General features: G+C 34.6%; 4 protein-coding genes across 4 annotated transcripts; 2 read left to right on the top strand and 2 right to left on the bottom strand.

Moving 5' to 3' along the window:
- The first annotated feature begins 3,549 nt into the window (after nucleotides 1-3,549).
- On the top strand, nucleotides 3,550-4,391 carry LOC131612700 (uncharacterized). Its single transcript, XM_058884463.1, has one exon. It carries the CDS (start codon nucleotides 3,650-3,652, stop codon nucleotides 4,292-4,294), a length of 645 nt encoding a protein of 214 aa, XP_058740446.1. The 5' UTR covers nucleotides 3,550-3,649; the 3' UTR covers nucleotides 4,295-4,391.
- Nucleotides 4,392-6,843: 2,452 nt separating this feature from the next.
- Nucleotides 6,844-8,244, top strand: LOC131612697 (uncharacterized). The gene is made up of 2 exons (XM_058884461.1): nucleotides 6,844-7,060; nucleotides 7,645-8,244. Exons 1-2 carry the CDS (start codon nucleotides 6,896-6,898, stop codon nucleotides 8,170-8,172), a joined length of 693 nt encoding a protein of 230 aa, XP_058740444.1. The 5' UTR covers nucleotides 6,844-6,895; the 3' UTR covers nucleotides 8,173-8,244.
- Nucleotides 8,245-10,064: 1,820 nt separating this feature from the next.
- LOC131610415 (protein NDR1-like) lies at nucleotides 10,065-11,431 on the bottom strand. The gene has a single exon (XM_058882361.1). The coding sequence runs from the start codon at nucleotides 11,226-11,228 to the stop codon at nucleotides 10,653-10,655; it is 576 nt and encodes a 191-aa protein (XP_058738344.1). The 5' UTR covers nucleotides 11,229-11,431; the 3' UTR covers nucleotides 10,065-10,652.
- Nucleotides 11,432-11,573: 142 nt separating this feature from the next.
- LOC131610414 (zinc finger CCCH domain-containing protein 1-like) lies at nucleotides 11,574-20,192 on the bottom strand. The gene is made up of 4 exons (XM_058882360.1): nucleotides 19,888-20,192; nucleotides 13,027-13,084; nucleotides 12,109-12,944; nucleotides 11,574-11,987 (listed from the first exon to the last, which is right to left on the bottom strand). Exons 2-4 carry the CDS (start codon nucleotides 13,073-13,075, stop codon nucleotides 11,883-11,885), a joined length of 990 nt encoding a protein of 329 aa, XP_058738343.1. The 5' UTR covers nucleotides 13,076-13,084; nucleotides 19,888-20,192; the 3' UTR covers nucleotides 11,574-11,882.
- Nucleotides 20,193-22,050: the final 1,858 nt, after the last annotated feature.

The raw sequence follows: 22,050 nt of genomic DNA, 5'->3' as shown, positions 1-22,050 counted from the left end.
ACATGGTCATCATACACATCATAATAGTACAAAATACAAATTCAAATAAATTTTGAAAAAGTCTAATTGTAACATAAACTGAATAAATTTAATTTCAATGAAAAAAAGTTGTTGCAAATTAAGTTTTGAACAAAGTTCACTTATATTTTAATTTTATTTTGTTAAAAAATTATCAAAATGGCATCATTTTTTAAGAGAAAAAACAAGCATTTAACCCGTCGATTTTTCCAAACCTCTGATTCATCGGTTTTTCTGGTTCCCACTGGTTCAATAGCTTACCCGATTCAATAATCAGACCAGACCGATGATTTTTATGATTTCTGGTTCGAACATTCAATCTGGTCCGATTTTTAAAACACTGCTTGTCCCATCCTAAATGCATTTTTGGACGCATCTATTTCACACTAAATATATGTGTAAATGAGCCACATCTCTCTATTTGAATGAAAATAGTTAGGAAATGTACTTATGTATTTACCCTATATGTACCTTATGCATTCCTAACTGACACCCTCCTTTTGACATGAATTGATCCAGAGACGTATCTCTGTATCAAACACAGATATACACTTATGTATTCACCCTATACAATACTTTTTGATATTTTTTAAAAATACACTGATTTAATATGCCATGTATTATAACTATACTATTATAATAAATATTTTATAAATTAAAACACACACTTATCAAATAGGAGTAAGATGAAAATGCCATATATAAATGAATCAATCCTGAATACATAATACATTTAAAATAAATTAGAAACGATAATAGTAGCCCTAATACAAATACTATACTATTGAGTATGTCAGACACCCATGTTCATTCGATGCCTACTGTACTACAATGTCATCGGTGCCTCAGTAAAAATGACATCTACAATGTGCCTCCCATGAGGTCCTTCGAAAAAGACCTGTCTATGTATAATCGTTCACACACGATCCATAATACAACGACATGCAAGCAACATATCAACAACACGGTCTTCCCTAACCCCCCCTCCTATAAAATCTCCTAGTAAGCTGGCTTAGGTGGATCTCCCACGGCATCTGGTGTCTTATAAGGATATGACATTTTGTAATTCCACTAAACGTAGTCATATGCACAACTCCGGTTACTAGGAGTTACGACAACTCGCGCTTCATCCGACACTAGATGATTAAGGAAATCATCATACATGACATCTCCATCTATGTGGGCTATATTGGGAGGAGCTAACATGAAAGGTTCTCTTGGAAAAACCTACATATGTCTGAACTGACGCATGACTCGCTCAGGTAGATGTGGATAAATCAGACATGACCCACAAGCCAAACATGCCTAGCAACATAGTTCACATATAGAGGTAGTATTGATAATTCATATGGGCCTCCTCCAAACTCCCCGAGAACGACTGCATCGACATCACGTGCCTCAACGTGGACGGTTGGGGCTCTCTACAACATTGGAAGGTCATGACCATCACATCAAGCTCTACTTCCTCGTTTATTGATAAATTTTGGTTCTACTATGGAATAATTTCACATCAAGGTGTTTTTATACTCATTGTCTTCCAACTAAGGTGATGTTAGGACTTTCCACTACCGTAAATACTCGAATATAGCCAAATAGAAATATTAGAATTATCGATTACCTTTCTTCCTGTTGGAATTACGTTAGGAAATCATTTTCTTCATGAGAATCAATTAACACAATAACACTATTGAATGTCTCTATAACATGATGAATGAATGTAATGCCTCATCTTAAGTTATGAAGATTCATTGATTCTAACAAGTATAACTCTAAAACTCAAGTGAAAATATATTTTCACTGTAGTAGCTCGTTATATCCTTGGTAAATTTTATTGTGTAAGGCAAAACATTATAGCCACTAATCCTTTAAGACAGTATTCAACAATGTTATTATGTTATTATGTTAAGTGCCATTGATTAAAAATAATGGAGTGACCTAAAATCACTTTAGTAGAAACTAGGTACTCTAGAGTCCCGATATTTTTATTTGGCTAAGTTCGAGTATTTACATTAATGGAGAGTCACAAAGTCACTCTAGTAAGAAGATAGAGAGTTGAAAAACACCTTGGTATGTAACAAAACTTGGAATTTGAATTTCAATGTCTAAAAGTATTACTAAATGTGTTGAAGAGCGTCAAAGAATTTATAAATCAAGAACACAACTTTCAATTCAAACAAGAGTTATATTTCGAGCAAAAGATTGAGAACAAAACAAGAGTTATAATGATAAATAATAAATATTACAATGATAAAGAGTTATAATCAACTAATTAAATAAAGACAACAATCAATTTCCTCCACCACTAATTTAGTGGCAAAAGTGTCGATTTACTCCAAATCATAAAGAAACTAATTAAACATAGTTACCCGTAAAATTTCCCCATCACTAATTTGGTGGCAAAAGTTTTGATTTACTCGAAGTTAATAAAAAACTAACTAAACTGTAAAATTTTCCCTCCAATTTTGATGCCAAAATATTTGATTTACTCGAAGTCATAAGTTTTGATTTCCTTGAATTTTAATGAACTACCAATTGTCATCTATTATAAGGTTGAAATTCGTTTTATGGTACACCAATCGTTAGTTGGTTTAATGGTGATTGAGACTGAACTTGATAGAGAGGACCACGGTTTGATCCTCCACAACTACGATCGGGAGGAGCTGGAAAAAACATATTCTCAAAATCCCGTTTTCAACTATCAAACATCAAAGTTTCACAATTTAACCATATTTTATCCTACTTTACTTAATGAAAATATACTTCTATGATATCTATTTTATAGAGACTTTTGTGACTTTACAGTGAATTAAAAGCCATATTTTATCCTACTTTACTTAATGAAAATATACTTCTATGATATCTATTTTATAGAGACTTTTGTGACTTTACAGTGAATTAAAAGCCATTGCAATATAAGCTAAATAAAAAAAATTAGAATTGATTTATCATGTATATGGCTTTTGACTTTTGTGACTTTACATTGAATCAAACAATGTTCTATGATATCGATTTATCATGTATATGTTCCTACGAATTACATCATCTAAATCACTTAACATAATTGAAAATATAAATTAAAATAACTATAATTTAAATTATAATTTTAGCAAAAAATATTAATTTAAAATAATTGTTATTCACAATTTTTAATGAATAAATAATTGGTATTTTTTTTAATTACATGTTTGATTGATTGTCCTAAAAAAGCATATACCTATGTTCTTGTTAGTTCTACCCATGTCCTTCGCCTCAAATATCTCCCCACACATTCTATTTCCTCTTTACACCTTACATTACAATTTCAGTTTCACACTCTATTTACCAATGAATTTTGTGCCTCAAAACTTAAACTCATTTCATATATATGGAATTATTCACCTAATAAAACAACAAATTCTCTAAATATAAGATTCAACAACCAACCAAACACACACCTTAAATTAATATACGTAGGTGGTTCTCTATATTGTTTATGTATAATTATAGTCAATAACTTTTCTCATATATATAAACTTGTTTTCTTCCTTTATTTTCTGTAAGGAATCCCCACATTTCCCCTGCCAAAGCAGGGGGTGATTTCTGATTTCTGAATCTAATCTTTTATTCATTATTTCTTCCCTCATTTTAATTTATGGATACAACTCTTGAAATTCCCAACATCATCACCGTTCCTCACGATGATGATGTTAAACTCGAACTCGAACACAAACCAACACCGATTCTCACAAAAAAGAAGCATAGTCCAATGCGTGCTTTTAGAGTTGCACTTCACATGATGCGAGGAAATTCTAAAAAACCAAACGTCATTTCTACCGATGATGAAACTAAGAACATTTGGAAGAAACTTGTTGGATCAATGAGACCGTTACATCTCCAAAGCAACCAATCCCCGCGATTGTCGTCTCCTCAATCCAATGGCCAGAAATTCGATCAAATGACGACCACCCTGCCACCGCCTTCTCCCTCTGAATCGAGCGGCGGTGGCAGCGTGTTTGTCGATTTTTCAACCGAGGAGGAGCCTTTCTCGCCTTTTTCACCGTCTCCATCGAGCAGCCGTTATGCTTCGGCTGTAGGATTGAACGAACTCGTGTCGAGTGACGAGGAGAATGATAGGCCAGACATGATTAAGGAGGAGTGCGATGAAAATGGGGACGACAAGATTGATTCTAAAGCTGAAGATTTTATTGCTCAATTTTATCATCAAATGAGATTGCAACGTTTCAATAATGTGGATCGTGATTATCAAGAGCGAAGTGAAAGGTCATTAGGATGGTGATGTTCTTGTTGTGCACATGTGTTTGTATTGTATCATAATCATAAATAATCATAATATCAAATAAATAAATAAATAAATAACAAGAACATTACATTGATATTAACTTATATAACCTCGTGCATGTTTGGTTAAATGTTTCCATAAATTATAAACATTCATTAGAGTGCAACAAAACCATATATCAATCTCAAATATGTTATCACATGTAGATAATAACATTTCATTTCTACCTAAGCACGATACCGACACTATACCGACACTGATACAACTTTTTTCAGAGGTGTCTGTGCTACAGATATTTCTACATCAAAATTTTCATGCGTTGTGATATCCGTGGCTAACTTATTTGTAGCCGTGGCTAATTTGAGAGCATTTTTTCTTGATCCATCTTAGTCCTTTCCGGAGTGTAGCTTTAACCTTACCTTCTACGTTGTGAACCTTGTATTTGGCTATCCTCTTCTTTCTCTTTGCTTCTGGATTGTTGAAACTCCATGGTTTTTCATTCTGCTGAGATGAAGGAGACCAAATCCCTCTCGAACTATAGCCTTTCCCGCTCATAACAACGTCGATTCTCCTGTCCCCGATGTTGTAAGACCGGTGACGGGATACATGTGAATCCATGTCCGATCGCACCTACATCGACGGGCAACGAAAATGAGGAGTGAATTGAGGATTTTAACTTGGAAAATGGAGGGGTATAATAGGAAGAAAATATATAATGAATGAAGCATAGATCGTGTATTGTGGTGGGAATGTGCAGTGTTTTGATATTTGAAAAGTGTCTTATGTGCTTGAAATCTGGATTGGTACTTTCTGGTATTAAAAAAATAATAAACATACATATTTTTAAGAACATTTTTGTTGAGTTTTTGGCGATTTGCGATGAAACAAGTTTTCAGGTTTAACGTGAAAGTTTATGGAATCAGACTGCAAAATGTATAAATATATTTGTGCACATGCGGCAGATGAATAGGTCAAAATTGGCACGCTTTTCGTGTCTTAAATTCCAGTGGTGTTGGTGGTGGAGTTTGATGCTTCAAAGATCAAACTAAATCAACTTCAAGGCCAAGCACCTTAAGAAGTGTGAATTATGTTAGAACTCGTTAACCACTTCAAACATTTTATTTATAATCATATTGTGGTTACGTTGGATTTAAAAAACACTAATAAAGTTTAAGACATCATAATCAATTTAATTAGTTAGTTATTTGCACAATAGAGAAAGCATGCGGGTGACGAAGACATTTATGTAAATGATACGATCATAAAGGGCAACTTTATATGAAAGAAACAATCATAGAGGGTGAATATCATAAGAATCGATGTTATTTTTATAATAGAAACATTCATCAAGAATTTTGTCTATTTTTATGTTATTTTTCTTAAATATATTATTTTTATAATAGAATTGATGTAGTATGATTAATAAAGGATACTATAATATGTTGTTTGTTGCCTTATAATGTTTCTTTATAATAAATGAATCAAGGATGTAAATTATTCAGAAAATTGTTACTATAAATAAAGAGTGGTGTTATTAGAACACCTAAAAACTAACACCATACTTTAACACTATGAAAATACTTAATTTATATTGAAAAAAAACTTTAGCCTAGGGGAGTTTGAAAATATTTTAGCCTACCTGCGTTTTTTATTTTATTATAAGTTCTTTTGAACTTTTTATACATATTAACAAAAATTATTATATAAAAATGACAAATTATAAAGGTTTTTATAAAATTACTTTCATAACACGTAAAAGATAAATTTACATAATTAAAAAAATATATATATATTTAAAGATATAATAAAATACATATTAGTAAAATTAGTTATATTTAAATATAACTTTTTTAGAAAGCGACTTAGAAGAGAGTAAATTATAAGAAAGGGAAAAAAATTAATTAAAAAATAAAATTGTACATATACCGTATTGTTATACGGTGTTGGACACCAAGAGATGTGTCAACCTAACATTACTCATAGACTAAAGACCAAGAGTTCATGTTAGGCTATGACATGATAAGATAAGAAGACATGAGATGAGAGCATAATCGAATTATTCAATAAAAACTCAAGGTTTCATGTTTAAAATTCTCAATAAATTTGGTATTAAAACTAGAAAAAAGCTATTCTTACATTCAATTTTAAGACCTACACCGTCTAATTCTACATAATACCTACTAATTTCATTTTTTAATTATTAAACTTTTTTTGGTTTCCGTACACAAATATTTTAACTTTGGTATGATATAAGGTGTGGTGGATACGGTGTAACAAAAAATTGTATAAGTAGCACACCTCTTAAAACTAATGAGATAGTATCATTATCTTCTTTTCATTCCTAGTGCATTCGAGAAAGGACTTCTTTTCTTTCTTTTCTTTTTTATGGAGAGAAAGAATTTCTTGGTTTTAAAGATTTTTTCTCTATACACGTGGCAAGAGACTAACATAGCCACATGTAAATAACAAACACCTCTCCATGAAACTCCAGAAAGTCCCTCATAACTCTTCTTCTTACTAGTTAGTACTACTAATATCCTTTGTTTCTTCAACACTCCAACCAATCCAAAAGACAACAAACCAGAAAACAACAACATTATGATGCATCTAAAACTAGCAGCAAATGTAACAAGAAAATCATGCCAAACCTTCTCTTCAGCATGTCTGAAACGTGGATTCTCTACTCGTAGCCACACCGCTGACCCAGATATTCATTCTGGACAACAAAAACCCGGTTACACTAATTCCAGAATTTCACCTCAAGTAATTACTGATATATAGGGGTGTGCGCCATAACCATTTTAAAACCATTTAAATGGTTTGGATTTATAACCATAACCATATTTTAATCAAAACTGGTTATAAAACCGGTTATAAATTTGGTTATGGTTATATAACCGGTTTTTTAAAAAAATCCAGTTTTAAAAATTATTTTTTTCGAAAATATTTTTTTTCAAAAAAAAAATTAATATTTTGAGAATTAAAATATTTGGATTTGGATAATAACCGGATTATAACCGAATCCAAAATAATTTAACCGGTTAATAACCATTTAATTATATCCGGATTATACGAATGGATAACCAAACCATTAATAACTAAACCGGTTAATAACCATTCAATTATATCCGGATATTTAAAAGTGGTTTAGGTTTGGTTATGGATTTGGACATCAAAACCGGATATTTTGCACACCCCTACTGATATACAATTTTTAAACTATTTTTTTCCACCAGTATTCCATTTACTGAACCATTTAATCTGGTTTCTGACACAGCATCAGACGTGAATTTCTGAACTCTGTTATACATATTATTTATGACTAACAATGAATGCCATTGTTGCAGGGTACAAGTAGAGGTGATAGTGACACAAATGCAAAGTTTACTGAAACAGAAAAAGGAGAAGGAGTTTTCGAGTCACCAAAATCTCCATGTGAATCTTCTCCGAAACTAAAGAGTACAGGCGTGAACCAACCATTGGATCCAAACATTCAACAAAAGAGAAAACATGGGACAATAGCTTTAGAAGACGTGAGTTGTGCTGGTTTGGATGGAACTCCATGGCCAGAAGAAAAAGAGAAGAACAAAGAGGAACAAAATGAGGATTACAAAGATTACTATAAGGATCACAAAGCGTCTCCGTTATCGGAAGTGGAGTTTGCGGATACAAGAAAGCCGGCGACTCGTGTTATGCATGGGACTGCGGATTCTGGACAAGGTGGAGATGTGATTGGGTGGTTGCCGGAGCAGCTTGAGACTGCGGAGGAGACGCTGTTGAGGACTGCTGAGATGTGGCGGTGGAGAGCAATGCATGGTGACCCTGATGCTCCTCATTCAAGGGTTCTTAGAGCTCTTCGTGGTGAAGAGTTTTGAATTTTATGAGAAATGAATGTTCATGACTCCGTGTAGAGCAGTGTATTATAGAAATAAATTAACTTTGTGAAAGTGATATTATCTAAAGTTTCAACTACTCATGAATGGATCCTAAATCATTTGTGCATTTACTTAAAACAAATTCGAACTAAAATAAGGAATGATCACATTAACTTAAAAACAAATTCAAACTGAAAAAAGGATTGGTAAAGTGTCTCATATCATTGCCATGGTGTCTGTTTGAAGCCATACAAGTCTTTGTGTAGTTTGCAAACAAGGGACTTAAGGGACTTGTCAAAGCTAGTGAAACTAGGAGGATGTACCACGTGTTGTAACTCTCGCTTATGTGTGATGAAACTAAGGAATCTTTATTTTATTTACAGTTTTACCAGGATTTTCTTTGATTTTAAATAATACTCACTTGTAGCCTGCAGCTTTTTTATGAGTATGCAAGGGAATGAGAGACCAAGTTTTGTTATCCAACAAGGCATTATACACTGAGGGCTAGACAAGGCTTCCTTGAATGATGTAGGCTTAGTGTGAGGAAGGCTTTAGATTTATAATGACTTGTCTTTGCTCTAGTATGCATAGGATGAGCTTTAGTAGTAGAGAGTTTGTATAGTAGACACATCTGGAATACATGCCTGTTTTTGAGAGATAATACCTCTGGTAAATGCTCATTGGTAGATGCCTCAGGTAATTGAGATGTGGATCTATCTATGTGGTGAGAGTTGAGTGATCACAATGACACATTATTGGGGATGTCAAGTGACACTGATCCAACACTAGATGTAGCAGGAACTACATTGTTGTTTTAGGTAAATCAGAGTCATAGTTTAAAGTAAGTGGTACTAAGCATCTTGGCAGACCAGATGTTTATGTAAGGGGCAGGGACAAGCTTGATTTCGTGTGTTGCAAGTTATATGTGCCACTAGGAAAGAAAAGGGGGGAGCACATTGAATGAAATATCTTTTGATATAAAAATTCTTTCACTTTTATTAGAACATTTGAAGTTTTGAACCCCTTGTATTGAGGAGATACACTTAAAAATACACACTCCTCACTTCTGAATTATAAGGTTGTGTTGATTTTAAATACACACTTCTCACATAAGTTGTATGAGACTCAGGACGACCGTACACTTGCATCACGAATGAATTGTATTTCTTAGAAAGTCCATCTAGAATAGCATCAATCAAATATTGTTCATATATGTAATTACTTACATACATCAAGGTTGGAGTCTGTAATTGCTTTGATGCAAAGTACAAATTCAAACGCAGAACGATTTAATTTCTTCAGTAGTTTTGAGTTCAGTGCACAATTGTTACGAGAGCTAACATGATAGCAATGTTTCAAAGACTGTTGATAACAACAACTTGAATAGAGTTTGGTTTCAAACAGTGGTGACGATTCATCAATTTCTGTGTCATTGATGAGCTTCAAGTTATACCAACAGAGGAAGGAGAAGAAGCAAATAAGCTAGCGTAAGGAATGATTAAAAGGCAATTGATACAATATTAGAATTGTTGAGTAGCTTTGATGAGTTGATTCTTTGATTCATTCTCATTCTTCATTAATTCAAACCTTAAAGAATTACATAGTAATGAAAGAATTACATATAGAGTTAGTTGAAGTTGGTTGGATTCTAATTACCTCAACCACATCAAACTAACTCTAACAAACTTTTTATTAATAGACTTAAAAAACCATTTCCCAAATAGAAATGATATAACTTTAAGAGGTCTTTGTTTTTTTTAGAAAATATTTCATTGTCATCTTAACCATTTCAATCAAAAAAGAAACTGTCATTGAGGTGTTTGGATTAACAATTTTCACATTAAATTAAAGGCTAACACTTAAAATGCGCTCTTAATTTTGAATTTAAGTAAATAAAATTCTCAATCAAGTTTGGTTGTTGTATCAGTATGGTTAATTTTATATATAAATGTTTGTTTGGTGAAAAGATCAAGTTCTTAAACTGGCTGATTCACGAAGCATATTTGGAACTATAACTTCCAACAGATTTTCTATCACCGTGTCAATGATTAACATAAACTCAAAAACTTAATTCAATATCTTGTGACCTGTTTTTTCGCTAAACTTTAGTTTTATTAAGCACATCATTTACATGAACACTACTTAATCATTAGCAAGGATGCAAAGAAAAACACAAAATACTATAATTCTTTAATGTCTGCATATCTAGCATCTCTAGTTGAGACATACTACATGCAAGAAAAACTATTCTATTAGATGGAAGAAACTACCATGAACCAAACCAATAGCAAAAAAAAATCTCCACCGATAAAACGCGATAAAAACGATGGAAATAGAAGAGAGGAACAAAAAGCCAACCAGGAAAAAAACGGATATAGAAGAGTGGAAGAAAAAGCCAACCAATAGAAGGAGATGAGGAAAAAAATGGATATAGAAGAGAAAAAGAAAAAGCCAACCAAAACACAATGAAGGAGATGAGTTCAGTGCTTCTTTACTTTGGACCTCCCCAATTTTTTGGAATTACTAGTAAGTGGGTATTTCTTCTTCTTACGTGAAAGCTTACCATTAGAATCAATTGGCAGAATACCATTCAAGTGTAATCTATGAAACTTGCTCTTGATTCCCCATGTCTTGCATCGATATCTTGTCGCCAGGGAAGCCTTCAACTCCGCGGTTGCGTTTGATATGGCCTTGAAGAGAGATTTGAATGGTCCAGGTTTGCCATTAACAATGCCGGATACAATGCGGTTCTTGCTGGTTCCTTGATGAAATGAGCCTATGGTTGTCTCTCCCACTTTGTCCTCTTGTTGCCCGAATAGGAAACTCAATATTATGTCATCATAGTAAATGCTGGAGTCTTTGTTTGGGTTATTGATTTCAAGGGTATAAAAGATTGTGTCATTTTGATCCGATAGACGATCTATGGAGACTAACATGATGGAGAAGGAGGGGTTATTCGGTCGTAAGGATAACCATAGGCCAAGAACAAGAAGGCCTAGGAGACATATAACTTGCAACAACCATATATAGCAACCCTTCCCATCTTCACACGCCATTCAACAAAAATTGTATGACAACTGAGAGAATAAGTTGAAGCTATCAGTAAATGGTGGATGGTGTAGCAGCAAGCTTTTAAGTTTAAAGGTGGGAAAAGGTTAACAGTTTGAGTTTCTATATGGTTAACTAGAAATATAAGCATCAAAGATGTTAAATGAGTTAGCAAAGTATCAAGGGAAAAGAATATATGCATTTCTTGAGCATGACCCATACAAGAATAATTGGCATTAGTGTCCCAGCTTTTAAGTTCTTTCCATCATCTTACTCCTTACACTGCTAAACAACATTGGATATATTACGAACAACCAACCATTAAGAATCTTAGGCTATACTCTACAGGATGATTAGAAAAGTTAGAAACTCGAGTTTATAGAGAATTAAAATGAGTTACACTACAACAAGAACTACAACATATACCATTAATGGCCTATTTTAAACAAGTTCAATTCTCTCACTATTTTATATATTCTGGGGTCTATTAGTAAGAAAGATGCAAAAATGATAAGGCCTGTGCGCTTACCTAATAATGTACGTTTTCAGCTCATTACATAGCATCTCCAGTTTGACAAAGTTAAATGGGAAAACAAGAGAAAGAGAAAAAATAAAGATAACCTCCAAGAAGCAAAGATATAAACGGGTAGTATTGGATGTGTTTATTTATTATCCTCAGCCATCTTCTTTTGTATCTCATTAGCAACATTAAAAATGCCAAGTGTAGGTTGGTTGCATACAAAACACTTCTTATTCTTTGCATGATGCTGCAGTAAAATGAACAGAAAGTTAGACATGATTAAAGGGCAAAGAAATTAAGCATTACTGTACCAAATAACTTGAACGGTTATAAATTGAAACTTAATTGCAACAGTGTTAAGGGTCTACCTTCAATGCACAATGCTCACAAAAGTAGTGTTTGCACTTGGTTGAGACAGGATCCACAAATGGATTTCTACAAATGAAACACGCAAATGGTAATGAATCATCGTCGGAATCATCATCGTCATTCAAATTGGCGCCATCCTCTTCTGCATCCTCACCTGCAGCCAATCTCATCCTCCTTGATTTCTCAGCTTCTTCCCATTCCTTCTCCATCTGCCACCCAGATTTGTAATCACCCCGATCATGCATAAACTTACATGAATCACCATACCCACAGTAACCAGTTTCCTTATAATCCTTGCATATATCAGGCTGATAATCAAATCTTGCTGAAACTCGTATGTGAGACGAAGCCCTGAGAGGACCGTGTGACCCACCGGCCTTTTCACCAGCAATTGTGTGCTCTCTACGAAATCCAGCCTTATGATCTGTGTAATAATTGATTCCTTTGTATAATTTCCCATCCTCTGTGCCAGTTCCCTTTCCTTTGAGATTCTCTGACGCTTGCTTAAGAGCTCTTTCACGAATGGCACGAGCATCTTTTGAAAAATCAGTCTCAGTCTCCAAAGTTGCAGTTGCTTTGCTATCATGTTGAACTTGAATCTCTTTGGAAGACTCAAAATGAAAGCCGTGTTTTTCAGATTCTTCATTCGCTTCAGTAGATCTAGAGCTTTTTGAAGAGCCCGTGGAAAAGAACAATTTATTGTCGGGCTTCATGGACTTTTTCTGAACATGCATCAAAGAACCTTCATTGTTTGAGTCATCCTCATTATCTTCATTATCAACCGTTCGTTTCCTTATATTCTTCTTATTAACCGGTTTTCGGAAGAAACTACACACTGAAAATAAACAAACACATAGAAAAGAAAAATTAAATATGGTACCAAAAAATGTTAGTCTAATGCAACAAATTACACATACCTTGTTCAGTTTGCTGATTTTCAGCAGATTTGGCATCAGAATTATCCATGCTAAAAACCTGTCACAAATAAAAATAAGAATCAAAATGAGAAATAAGTCACTAGAGTCAAGATAATAATGTAGAGGTGTCAATTTTGTCTAATTAAACCCAAAGTTCAGACTCAAATTGAATTATTTGGTAAATCAAATCATAAATCCAAAAATAAATTAAAATAGAAGTTTCTGCCCAAAGTCTCTCTTTCACCATCGAAATGTAAGAGCAGAGGAAAAAACTGAGTATTTTTCAAACAAAGCAAACAATGCCCTATCAGTTACTGGTATTTTTATATGCATGCATCTTAGGTTCTACTTATAAGTTAAGATCACTTATTGCCTTTCTAGAATTGTTGTACTTCTTTTAATCATCACTTTGGACAAACATTATAACCAGATGGAATAAAACTGAATGTAAACTAAATTAAATGATATGTCTCTAATTAAGTAGTGACAATTGAAGCCATAATTAATGAACCTAATATAACAATTTGTGTGAAACGTAACAAAAACAATTCAAACTAAACTACTCTATAACACTAACTCAAAGTATTAACCTCATAATGGTGCCCTCTAACCAAAGCTAGGCAGTACCAAACTTAAACAAGAATAATAGAGAGAAAAAATCCACAAAACCAACAACATCAAACTAAAGGGACATAGTTTGTTTAAACAGCCACGTGTAGAAATAAGCACCAAAAACTAAGCACACCCGGTATGCAGCTAGCCAGGGTTCAATAACACATTTGATTTCCCGTTCAGTTTATATTTGGAATTGACATCACCTCAGAAGAAGATTAAACATGATTTTGCCAATAACGAATCAAAAGAAAAAAAAAAGGATTTCCCATTCAGTTTTTTTAATCATATAGAACTACCCAACTGTAAGAAATGGCTCACAGCCTTACAATGTTACTAATCAGCGATGATACAATACAATTATACAACTAAGAAGATAAAATCAACCTCCAAACTAGCCATATTAATCTTAAATATTCAAACAATCAAACAACTAGTTTAAAAAGACATATTAAAAGCTTACCTAATGCTTTTCAATAGCAGAACAGTTTAATTCTCAGTAACATTAGTAAAATTACAACCATAAACTATTAAAAAGATGAAGAGATTGAGTTAGAGTCCCCTATTTTTTAAGATCTGTTTTTCACAGAACAAAACACATAATTATATGGGTTTGTATTTTTGCTCTTTAGGAGTTAGTAGTCACCAATTGATTGTATTATAAGCATCACAAACCAACACAGCCTCAACAAATACCTTGTTTTTCATGTGACAACTCAAAGCATAGATTTTAATAGAAGAGTATAGAAAATTGAATAATGATCGTTAAGTTTATATTTGGAACTCAATCATGTATCTTATCCACATTATACATTACACAAGTAAATATATAATCTTATTGGGAAGCTTTGATATGTCGTCTCTAAGGTGTTAAAAATTATGGAACCACATTTGTTGGTTCAACTGGGCAATTTTCCAGAACATGTTGTTCATCTACAAATATCTAGTTGGAGGGTGCGAATCATATATTTGAGCTAGAAAACAATAAAGCATATTTCAGAACTCTTAACACATGTATCATCAATAAAATATAATATTTCCTCCAACAATCTGACAAAGCATGCAGCTGACGTGGCAAAAGTAGTTACATAGCTTAACTGTATTCAGTTAGTTAGGGTTTTCAGTTTGGTTTTCCTACCAACTATATAAACCATTATGTAACTAACTTTGTTTAACAAGCAATCAATAATCTCTTTCTTCTCTTTTTGCTCTGCTTAAGCTTTTCTTCTTCTGCTTGTTCACACTCCATCAATGGAGTTTTGCATCATGTTTACAATCGTTTTACTTGCTTAGATGGTATCAGAGCAGGTTGATCCTGCTCTGCATCCGCTGCGATTCATAGATCTTTCTTGTTCATAGTGATTGAAGCTTTCTTGAAGCAATCACTGTGATTTTGTTCTTTTTATACTTTCTTCGATTCTCAGCATTTTAAGAAGCTTGATCGATGACGAGAAACAATAACAACAATCAGAATCAGGATCATCTTGATCCATATTATGTGCATCCTTCAGAAAATCCATCGACGGTGTGCGTAACTCCAGCGTTATCAGGTGATAATTACCACGCTTGGTCGATGAAGATGAGACGTGCTCTTGCCATGAAGAACAAGTTCAGATTCGTTGATGGTTCTATAGAAGTACCTGGAGAAGATGATCTGAATTATGTTGCGTGGCAAAGATGCAACAATTTAGTTCATACATGGATTATCAATTCAATAACACCATCCATTGCTCAGAGTGTGGTGTTCATTGACAATGCCGTGGATATGTGGAATGATCTCAAAGATCGTTTTATGAGAGGAGATCGAATTCGAGTAGCGCAACTTCATCAAGAAATAACAAATCTGAAACAAGGTAGCAAGAAGATTTCTGATTATTTCACTGAATTGAGAAGTCTGTGGGAAGAGTTGGATCAGTATCGCCCCATGCCAAGTTGCACGTGTCGTGTTACATGTGCATGTCAAGCAATGCGAAATAGTAGAAGCTTTAGGGCTGAAGATAGAATTATCCAATTCTTAATAGGTCTGAATGAAGAATTTCATGGTGTGGTATCTCAAGTATTGTTAATGGATCCATTACCACAAATCAATAGAGTATTTTCAATGGTAATGCAGCAAGAAAGGAAGATATGTGGTCTGAATTTTTCTAACAGCAATGTGATTGAGGAAGCACCTGGGATGGTAAATGCTGTTGAAGGCTCAAAATCATTTGGAAGAGGTCGAGGCTATGGAAATCCCTCTGCAGGAAGAGGTAGAGGCAATATGAAAGTGTGCACACACTGTGGTAAAACAGGACATGTGATTGATAATTGTTACAAGAAACATGGTTATCCACCAAGTTTTGGAAGAGGAAGTGGATCTTCATCATATGCTAATCAGGTTGATGTTGAAGATTCGGATTCAAAATCTGCCGTAGCCTCAACAAGTGACAATGGAGGAAGCATGACACTCACAAAGGAGCAGTACCAGAATTTGATGACCTTACTAGAGAAAAGTACAGGATCTGTGAATCTAGCTAAGGGAGGTAATTCTGAACCTTTCATTGCTAACTTTAATACTAAGAATAGTATCAGTTGGATATTAGATACAGGAGCTACTCACCACATAAGTCATTCCTTAGATTCTTTTGTTGAATATGAAACAATAAGCCCCATGATGGTTAATCTACCAAATGGAAACTCTATAGTCTCATCCATAAGTGGTAGTGTGCAATTGTCTAATGAATTGATCATTAAGAATGTGTTATATTTGCCTCAGTTTGAAGTTAACTTAGTGTCAGTTTCAAAACTGTGTCAAGAGCAGAGTTGCATTTTGAGTTTTGAATCTGATCAGTGTATGATACAGGCAAAGAAGGATTTGAGGAGGATTGGTTCAGCTAGAGCCTGTGATGGTCTATACTACTTGGAAGCTACCCACAAAGTCCATAGAGGAAAAGCTGCAGGATTTGTGTCGAGTATTTTCACTAAAAGTAGTTCTAATGTTGTAGCATCTGCCTTATTATGGCATTTAAGGCTAGGGCATTTGTCTTTTGATAGAATGGAATGTATGAATAAAGTGTATAGCTACATTCCTAGGAGTGCTCATACTGCTTGTGATGTTTGCCAACAATCCAGACAAAAATGTATGCCTTTTCCCATGAGTAATAAAAATGCTGAGAATGTGTTTGACTTAATTCATTTAGATGTATGGGGACCATTTGGTACAACTTCTGTTCATGGTTTTAGATACTTTCTAACCATACTTGATGACCATAGTAGACATGTATGGGTGGTTATGTTAAAGTCTAAATCTGAAGTATGTCAAAGAATTAAAGAATTCATAGCTATGGTTGAAACTCAATTTGACAAAAGAGTAAAAGTAGTAAGGAGTGATAATGGAACAGAGTTACTTATGCCTACTTACTATGCTTCAAAAGGTATCATACATCAGAAAAGTTGTGTTTATACACCACAACAAAATGGTAGAGTAGAAAGACGACACCAGCACATTCTGAACATTAGTCGAGCTCTAATGTTTCAATCTAAACTGCCTAAGAAATACTGGTCATATGCAGTTTTACATGCAGTATTTTTGATGAACAGGATTCCTACAAAGATTTTGAAGAACAAGTCCTCTTATGAGGTTTTGCATGGAACTTTACCTGACTTAAGTTCACTTAGAGTTTTTGGATGCTTGAGCTATGGTTCTACACTGCCTAACAACAGACATAAATTTGACTCACGAGCACGAAAGTGTGCTTTCCTGGGATATAAGCAAGGTATGAAAGGTTTTGTACTTCTGGATGTCACATCCCATGAAATTGTTGTTTCAAGAAATGTCAAATTTTTTGATATGGAGTTTCCTTTTCATAGTGAGTCAAAATTGCAAACTCCTACTTCTATATACTTTGACCAACCTTTTTCTGAATCCTCTATGACTACTCTAAACACCTTTTTAGACACTTCTTCTTCTGTCCCCAGTTCTCAGTCCATTGCTCCTTGTGTTTCTGAAAATGATACACGGGTTTCTACACCTGAACATGATGTTCAAGTGTCTGGAACTGATTCTGAAATTTTACCTATTGAACATTCCTCTCTTTCTACTGATGTCATTACTTCTGATGATGCTTCCATGTCTCATCCGTCTCATGCTTCTGATTCACCAGTAGTTGATGATACTAGAAAGTCCAGTCGTGTGTCTAGACCACCTGCACATTTAAAGGACTACATATGTTCTTCCATCTCCTCCCATAGTCAATACCCTATTGACAAATACCTGGTTTATGATAATTTGTCTCACACTCATCAAGCTTACATTATGGCTCTTTCCTCTGAAACTGAACCCAATAATTATCAAGCAGCCATTAAAGATCCTCGATGGGTTCAAGCTATGCAGTTGGAATTAAATGCCTTGGAACAAAATCAGACATGGGATTTTGTTGATTTGCCACCTAATGCTTCTCCTATTGGAAGCAAATGGGTGTACAAGATAAAGAGACATGCTGATGGCTCTATAGAGCGGTTCAAGGCTAGACTCGTGGCACAAGGATTTAATCAGACTGAAGGAGTGGATTATTTTGAGACATTCTCTCCTGTGGCAAAGATGTCTACTATTCGAGTGCTTCTGGCTCTTGCTGCTATACATGGTTGGTTCCTTCATCAATTGGACGTGAACAATGCGTTCTTACATGGTGATTTGCATGAAGATGTCTACATGAAATTGCCACAAGGTGTTAGTGCTTCTCATCCTGGGCAGGTTTGCAAGTTGAAGAAATCCCTTTATGGATTGAAGCAAGCAAGTCGTCAATGGTTTGAGAAATTAACAACATTTCTTCAGGCACAAGGTTTCACTCATGCACATGCAGATCATACTTTATTCACCAAATCTGATGCTTCTTCATTCACGGCCATTTTGGTTTATGTAGACGACATTATTCTTGCAGGAACTTCTCTCACCATATTCCATGATCTCAAAAAGGCTTTGGATAGTTCTTTTCATATCAAAGATCTTGGTGAGTTAAAATACTTCTTAGGTCTTGAAGTAGCTCGTTCTTCCAAGGGCATTACATTGTGCCAAAGAAAGTATTGTCTGGAACTTTTAAAGGATGCTGGTCTCACTGGTTGTAAACCTGTCACTACTCCTTTAGATGCTTCTATCCGTTTACATCAAGACGATGGATCAGTTTTCTCAGATATCACTGCTTATAGGCGTCTTGTGGGTAGACTCTTGTACCTTACTACCACAAGACCTGACATTGCCTTTGCTACTCAACAATTGAGCCAATACATGAGTGCCCCTACTGAGTCACACTATAAAGCTGCCCTACGTGTTCTCAGGTATCTCAAACAATCACCTGCCCATGGTATCCTCCTTTCTCAGGCTTCAGATCTGCAGATTTCCGGGTTTAGCGATGCTGACTGGGGAGGTTGTATTGATACTCGAAGATCCGTGTCTGGTTATTGTTTTTTCATTGGTCATTCTTTGGTATCATGGAAAGCTAAGAAGCAAATCACGGTTAGCTGTTCTTCAGCTGAGGCTGAGTATCGCGCCCTGGCTGCCGCTACTAGGGAACTTCAGTGGCTTTGCTTCCTATTGCATGATCTCAAACAACATCCAGCACGGTTACCGGTTCTCTATTGCGATAGTCAAAGTGCTATCCACATTTCTGCTAATCCCGTGTTTCACGAACGCACCAAGCACCTTGACATAGATTGTCATCTTGTCCGTGAAAAGATTCAAGCTGGTGTCATGAGATTATTACCTGTTCCTTCTAAAGACCAAGCTGCTGATATATTCACTAAAGCTTTAGGTCCACAACCTTTCCATGCCTGTGTTTCCAAGCTTGGCTTGATTAACATCTATCAACCTCAAGCTTGTGGGGGGGTGACAAAGCATGCAGCTGACGTGGCAAAAGTAGTTACATAGCTTAACTGTATTCAGTTAGTTAGGGTTTTCAGTTTGGTTTTCCTACCAACTATATAAACCATTATGTAACTAACTTTGTTTAACAAGCAATCAATAATCTCTTTCTTCTCTTTTTGCTCTGCTTAAGCTTTTCTTCTTCTGCTTGTTCACACTCCATCAATGGAGTTTTGCATCATGTTTACAATCGTTTTACTTGCTTAGACAATCCAAAATCATTAATCAAGAATTAGGGTTTCAGAGAGCAATGGGTCAAGGGTTTAGTGGCATACATAATGAGAAAAAACCAAACATTGACACATAACGATGCGTACAGAGAGATTCACAGAGAGATAGTATTAGAGACTTACAATGGTGATGAGCAGTTCTCGAGCAATGGACTCAGCTATGCAGTTGTGGGAGAAGCAGTACAGTGATTGATGTGTGCAATAAGGATTCGGTGATAGGGTTTCGTCGACCGTATATCGCAATTCCAGATCCACGCGCACGAAGACACGCTGACAGAACCTTTTCTCCGACGACGGCGAAAGTGCCACTATGAACGGCGGCGGCGCAAACCTTCTACGCACGGAGGTAGATCGAAACAACACGGTACGACGGCATCAGCAAAACCTACGACCGCGTTGAAAAAGGTTGGTAGAATATACCGTCATCATCCAATTAGAATAAATCATTTTGACGTATAGAATTAAAAATAAAAATAAATAAATTATAGTTTTTTTTATCAAAACAAAACTATCTTCTTTCATTATAAATCAAAAGTTCGATACAAAGAGGAACATTATGAATAACATTACGCCTAACCTAAGAATTGGCCGCCTTTGATAAGGAATGAACAATCATATTCGTTTGACGTTTTACAAACTTAACCTCAAATTTGTGAAAATTACAAAGCATATATTGGATGACTTTTAAACTAGAGTAGAATTCCGACTTACCAACAATTTTATTGCGCAAAGCTTGAACCACCCGAAGGAATCACTTTCGAAGATAATCCGGTCTAGTTGCATGTTGATAGCTATTTGAATGACATCCTTGAGAGCTAACGCTTCCCCTTCTAGAACAGAATACTCACCAACATCCCAAGTCGTACCTGCCGTATGAAAATTACCTGAACTATCGCGGATACACCAACCTCTATTGGAACTTCTTCCAATTTTATTAAAACCTGCATCCACATTACATTTGAGCCATTCGGGCGATGGTGGTTCCCAAGTTTGAACATGTTGGGAAACCGTGTGATCATCTGAATTATTTTGAACCGTGAACCACTCTTGCCATCTATGATACGTCAGCCACCCCACTTTGGACGCTTCCTCTTACTCGTTATTCCAAATGAAGTATTTATATTCTTCCACATACCTTATAGCATGACCGCAACTCTACCAGCTGTGTTTCTATCCTCCTTTGAACAAATATAAAAAAATAAGCAGTTTTACCTCATCAAAAGAAAGAAGACGATGATCAATAACATTACTCAAACCTGCGGCTTGCCAACCTTGATTTGTTGCCGCACAACCAAAGAAAATATGTCACTCGTCTTCCAAACTATTATTACAAAACGGACATTCAACCGGGCACGAAACATGGTGTTGACGCAATCTAACTCGGGAGGATAGGCAACCTTCACAAATCCTCCAAATAAAATGCTTTGCTCTTGTCGGCGCTTTGATATCCCAAAGACCATTCCAATTATGCAAATTATGTCTCCCACGGCCTCCTTTACAAGCATTCCTCCACAACCTGTACCCCGATCTCACAGGATAGCAACCACTTTGTTCCTCCTTCAAAATTAACTTGTCTTCACTAACCTCCTCCACCAAAGGTACATGAACTATTTCCTCTACCGCTACACAATCAAATAATTCATATTAGGCTCTCATATCCCATTGCTTAACATTTGGTAGCATAAATTATTTTAATAATTATTATTTTTATAATTTTCTCTCCATTCTAATTGGATGATGGTATAAAATTGATTTACATTAAGAGTGTATTTCAACTAATCTCAAAAATAAAATATATATTTTTTATCTAATTTTATTTGTTTAGAAATTAAAGATATTGTCTGTGTAAACTAGTTTTACACCATTATTTAATAAAATTATAACAATTTGCCTTCTCATATCAATTTTTTAAAATTAAAAATGTGACGTAAAATATTTTACATTGTCAATGCATATTTTTTTTTTATTTCTTTAAATTTTTTTACTAATCTTTTATATATTTTTGTTTTATTGTTTTTTAGTCTATATAACAATTTAGATATTTTGAATTTTAAAACTCGCCAAGAGAAAAACTCAATCAAATTGGCAATTGGATAAATCAATTTATCATTAGTTGAAACAATCAGTTTATTATTTTATTAGATATTCATATTAAAATAATTTTAAAAAATTAAATAAATAGAAAGATTAAATAATAAAAAAAAATTAACTTTATAATACAAATTTCCCATCAATTGAAAACCCTCGTTTATTCAAAGAAACCAATATAGCTCTCTCATCCAAAGA

Source organism: Vicia villosa, linkage group LG6 (assembly GCF_029867415.1).
Source record: "Vicia villosa cultivar HV-30 ecotype Madison, WI linkage group LG6, Vvil1.0, whole genome shotgun sequence".
Lineage (NCBI taxonomy): Eukaryota > Viridiplantae > Streptophyta > Magnoliopsida > Fabales > Fabaceae > Vicia > Vicia villosa.
Note: the sequence above shows the minus strand (reverse complement) of the source record. Positions and strands in the feature narration are given on the sequence as shown.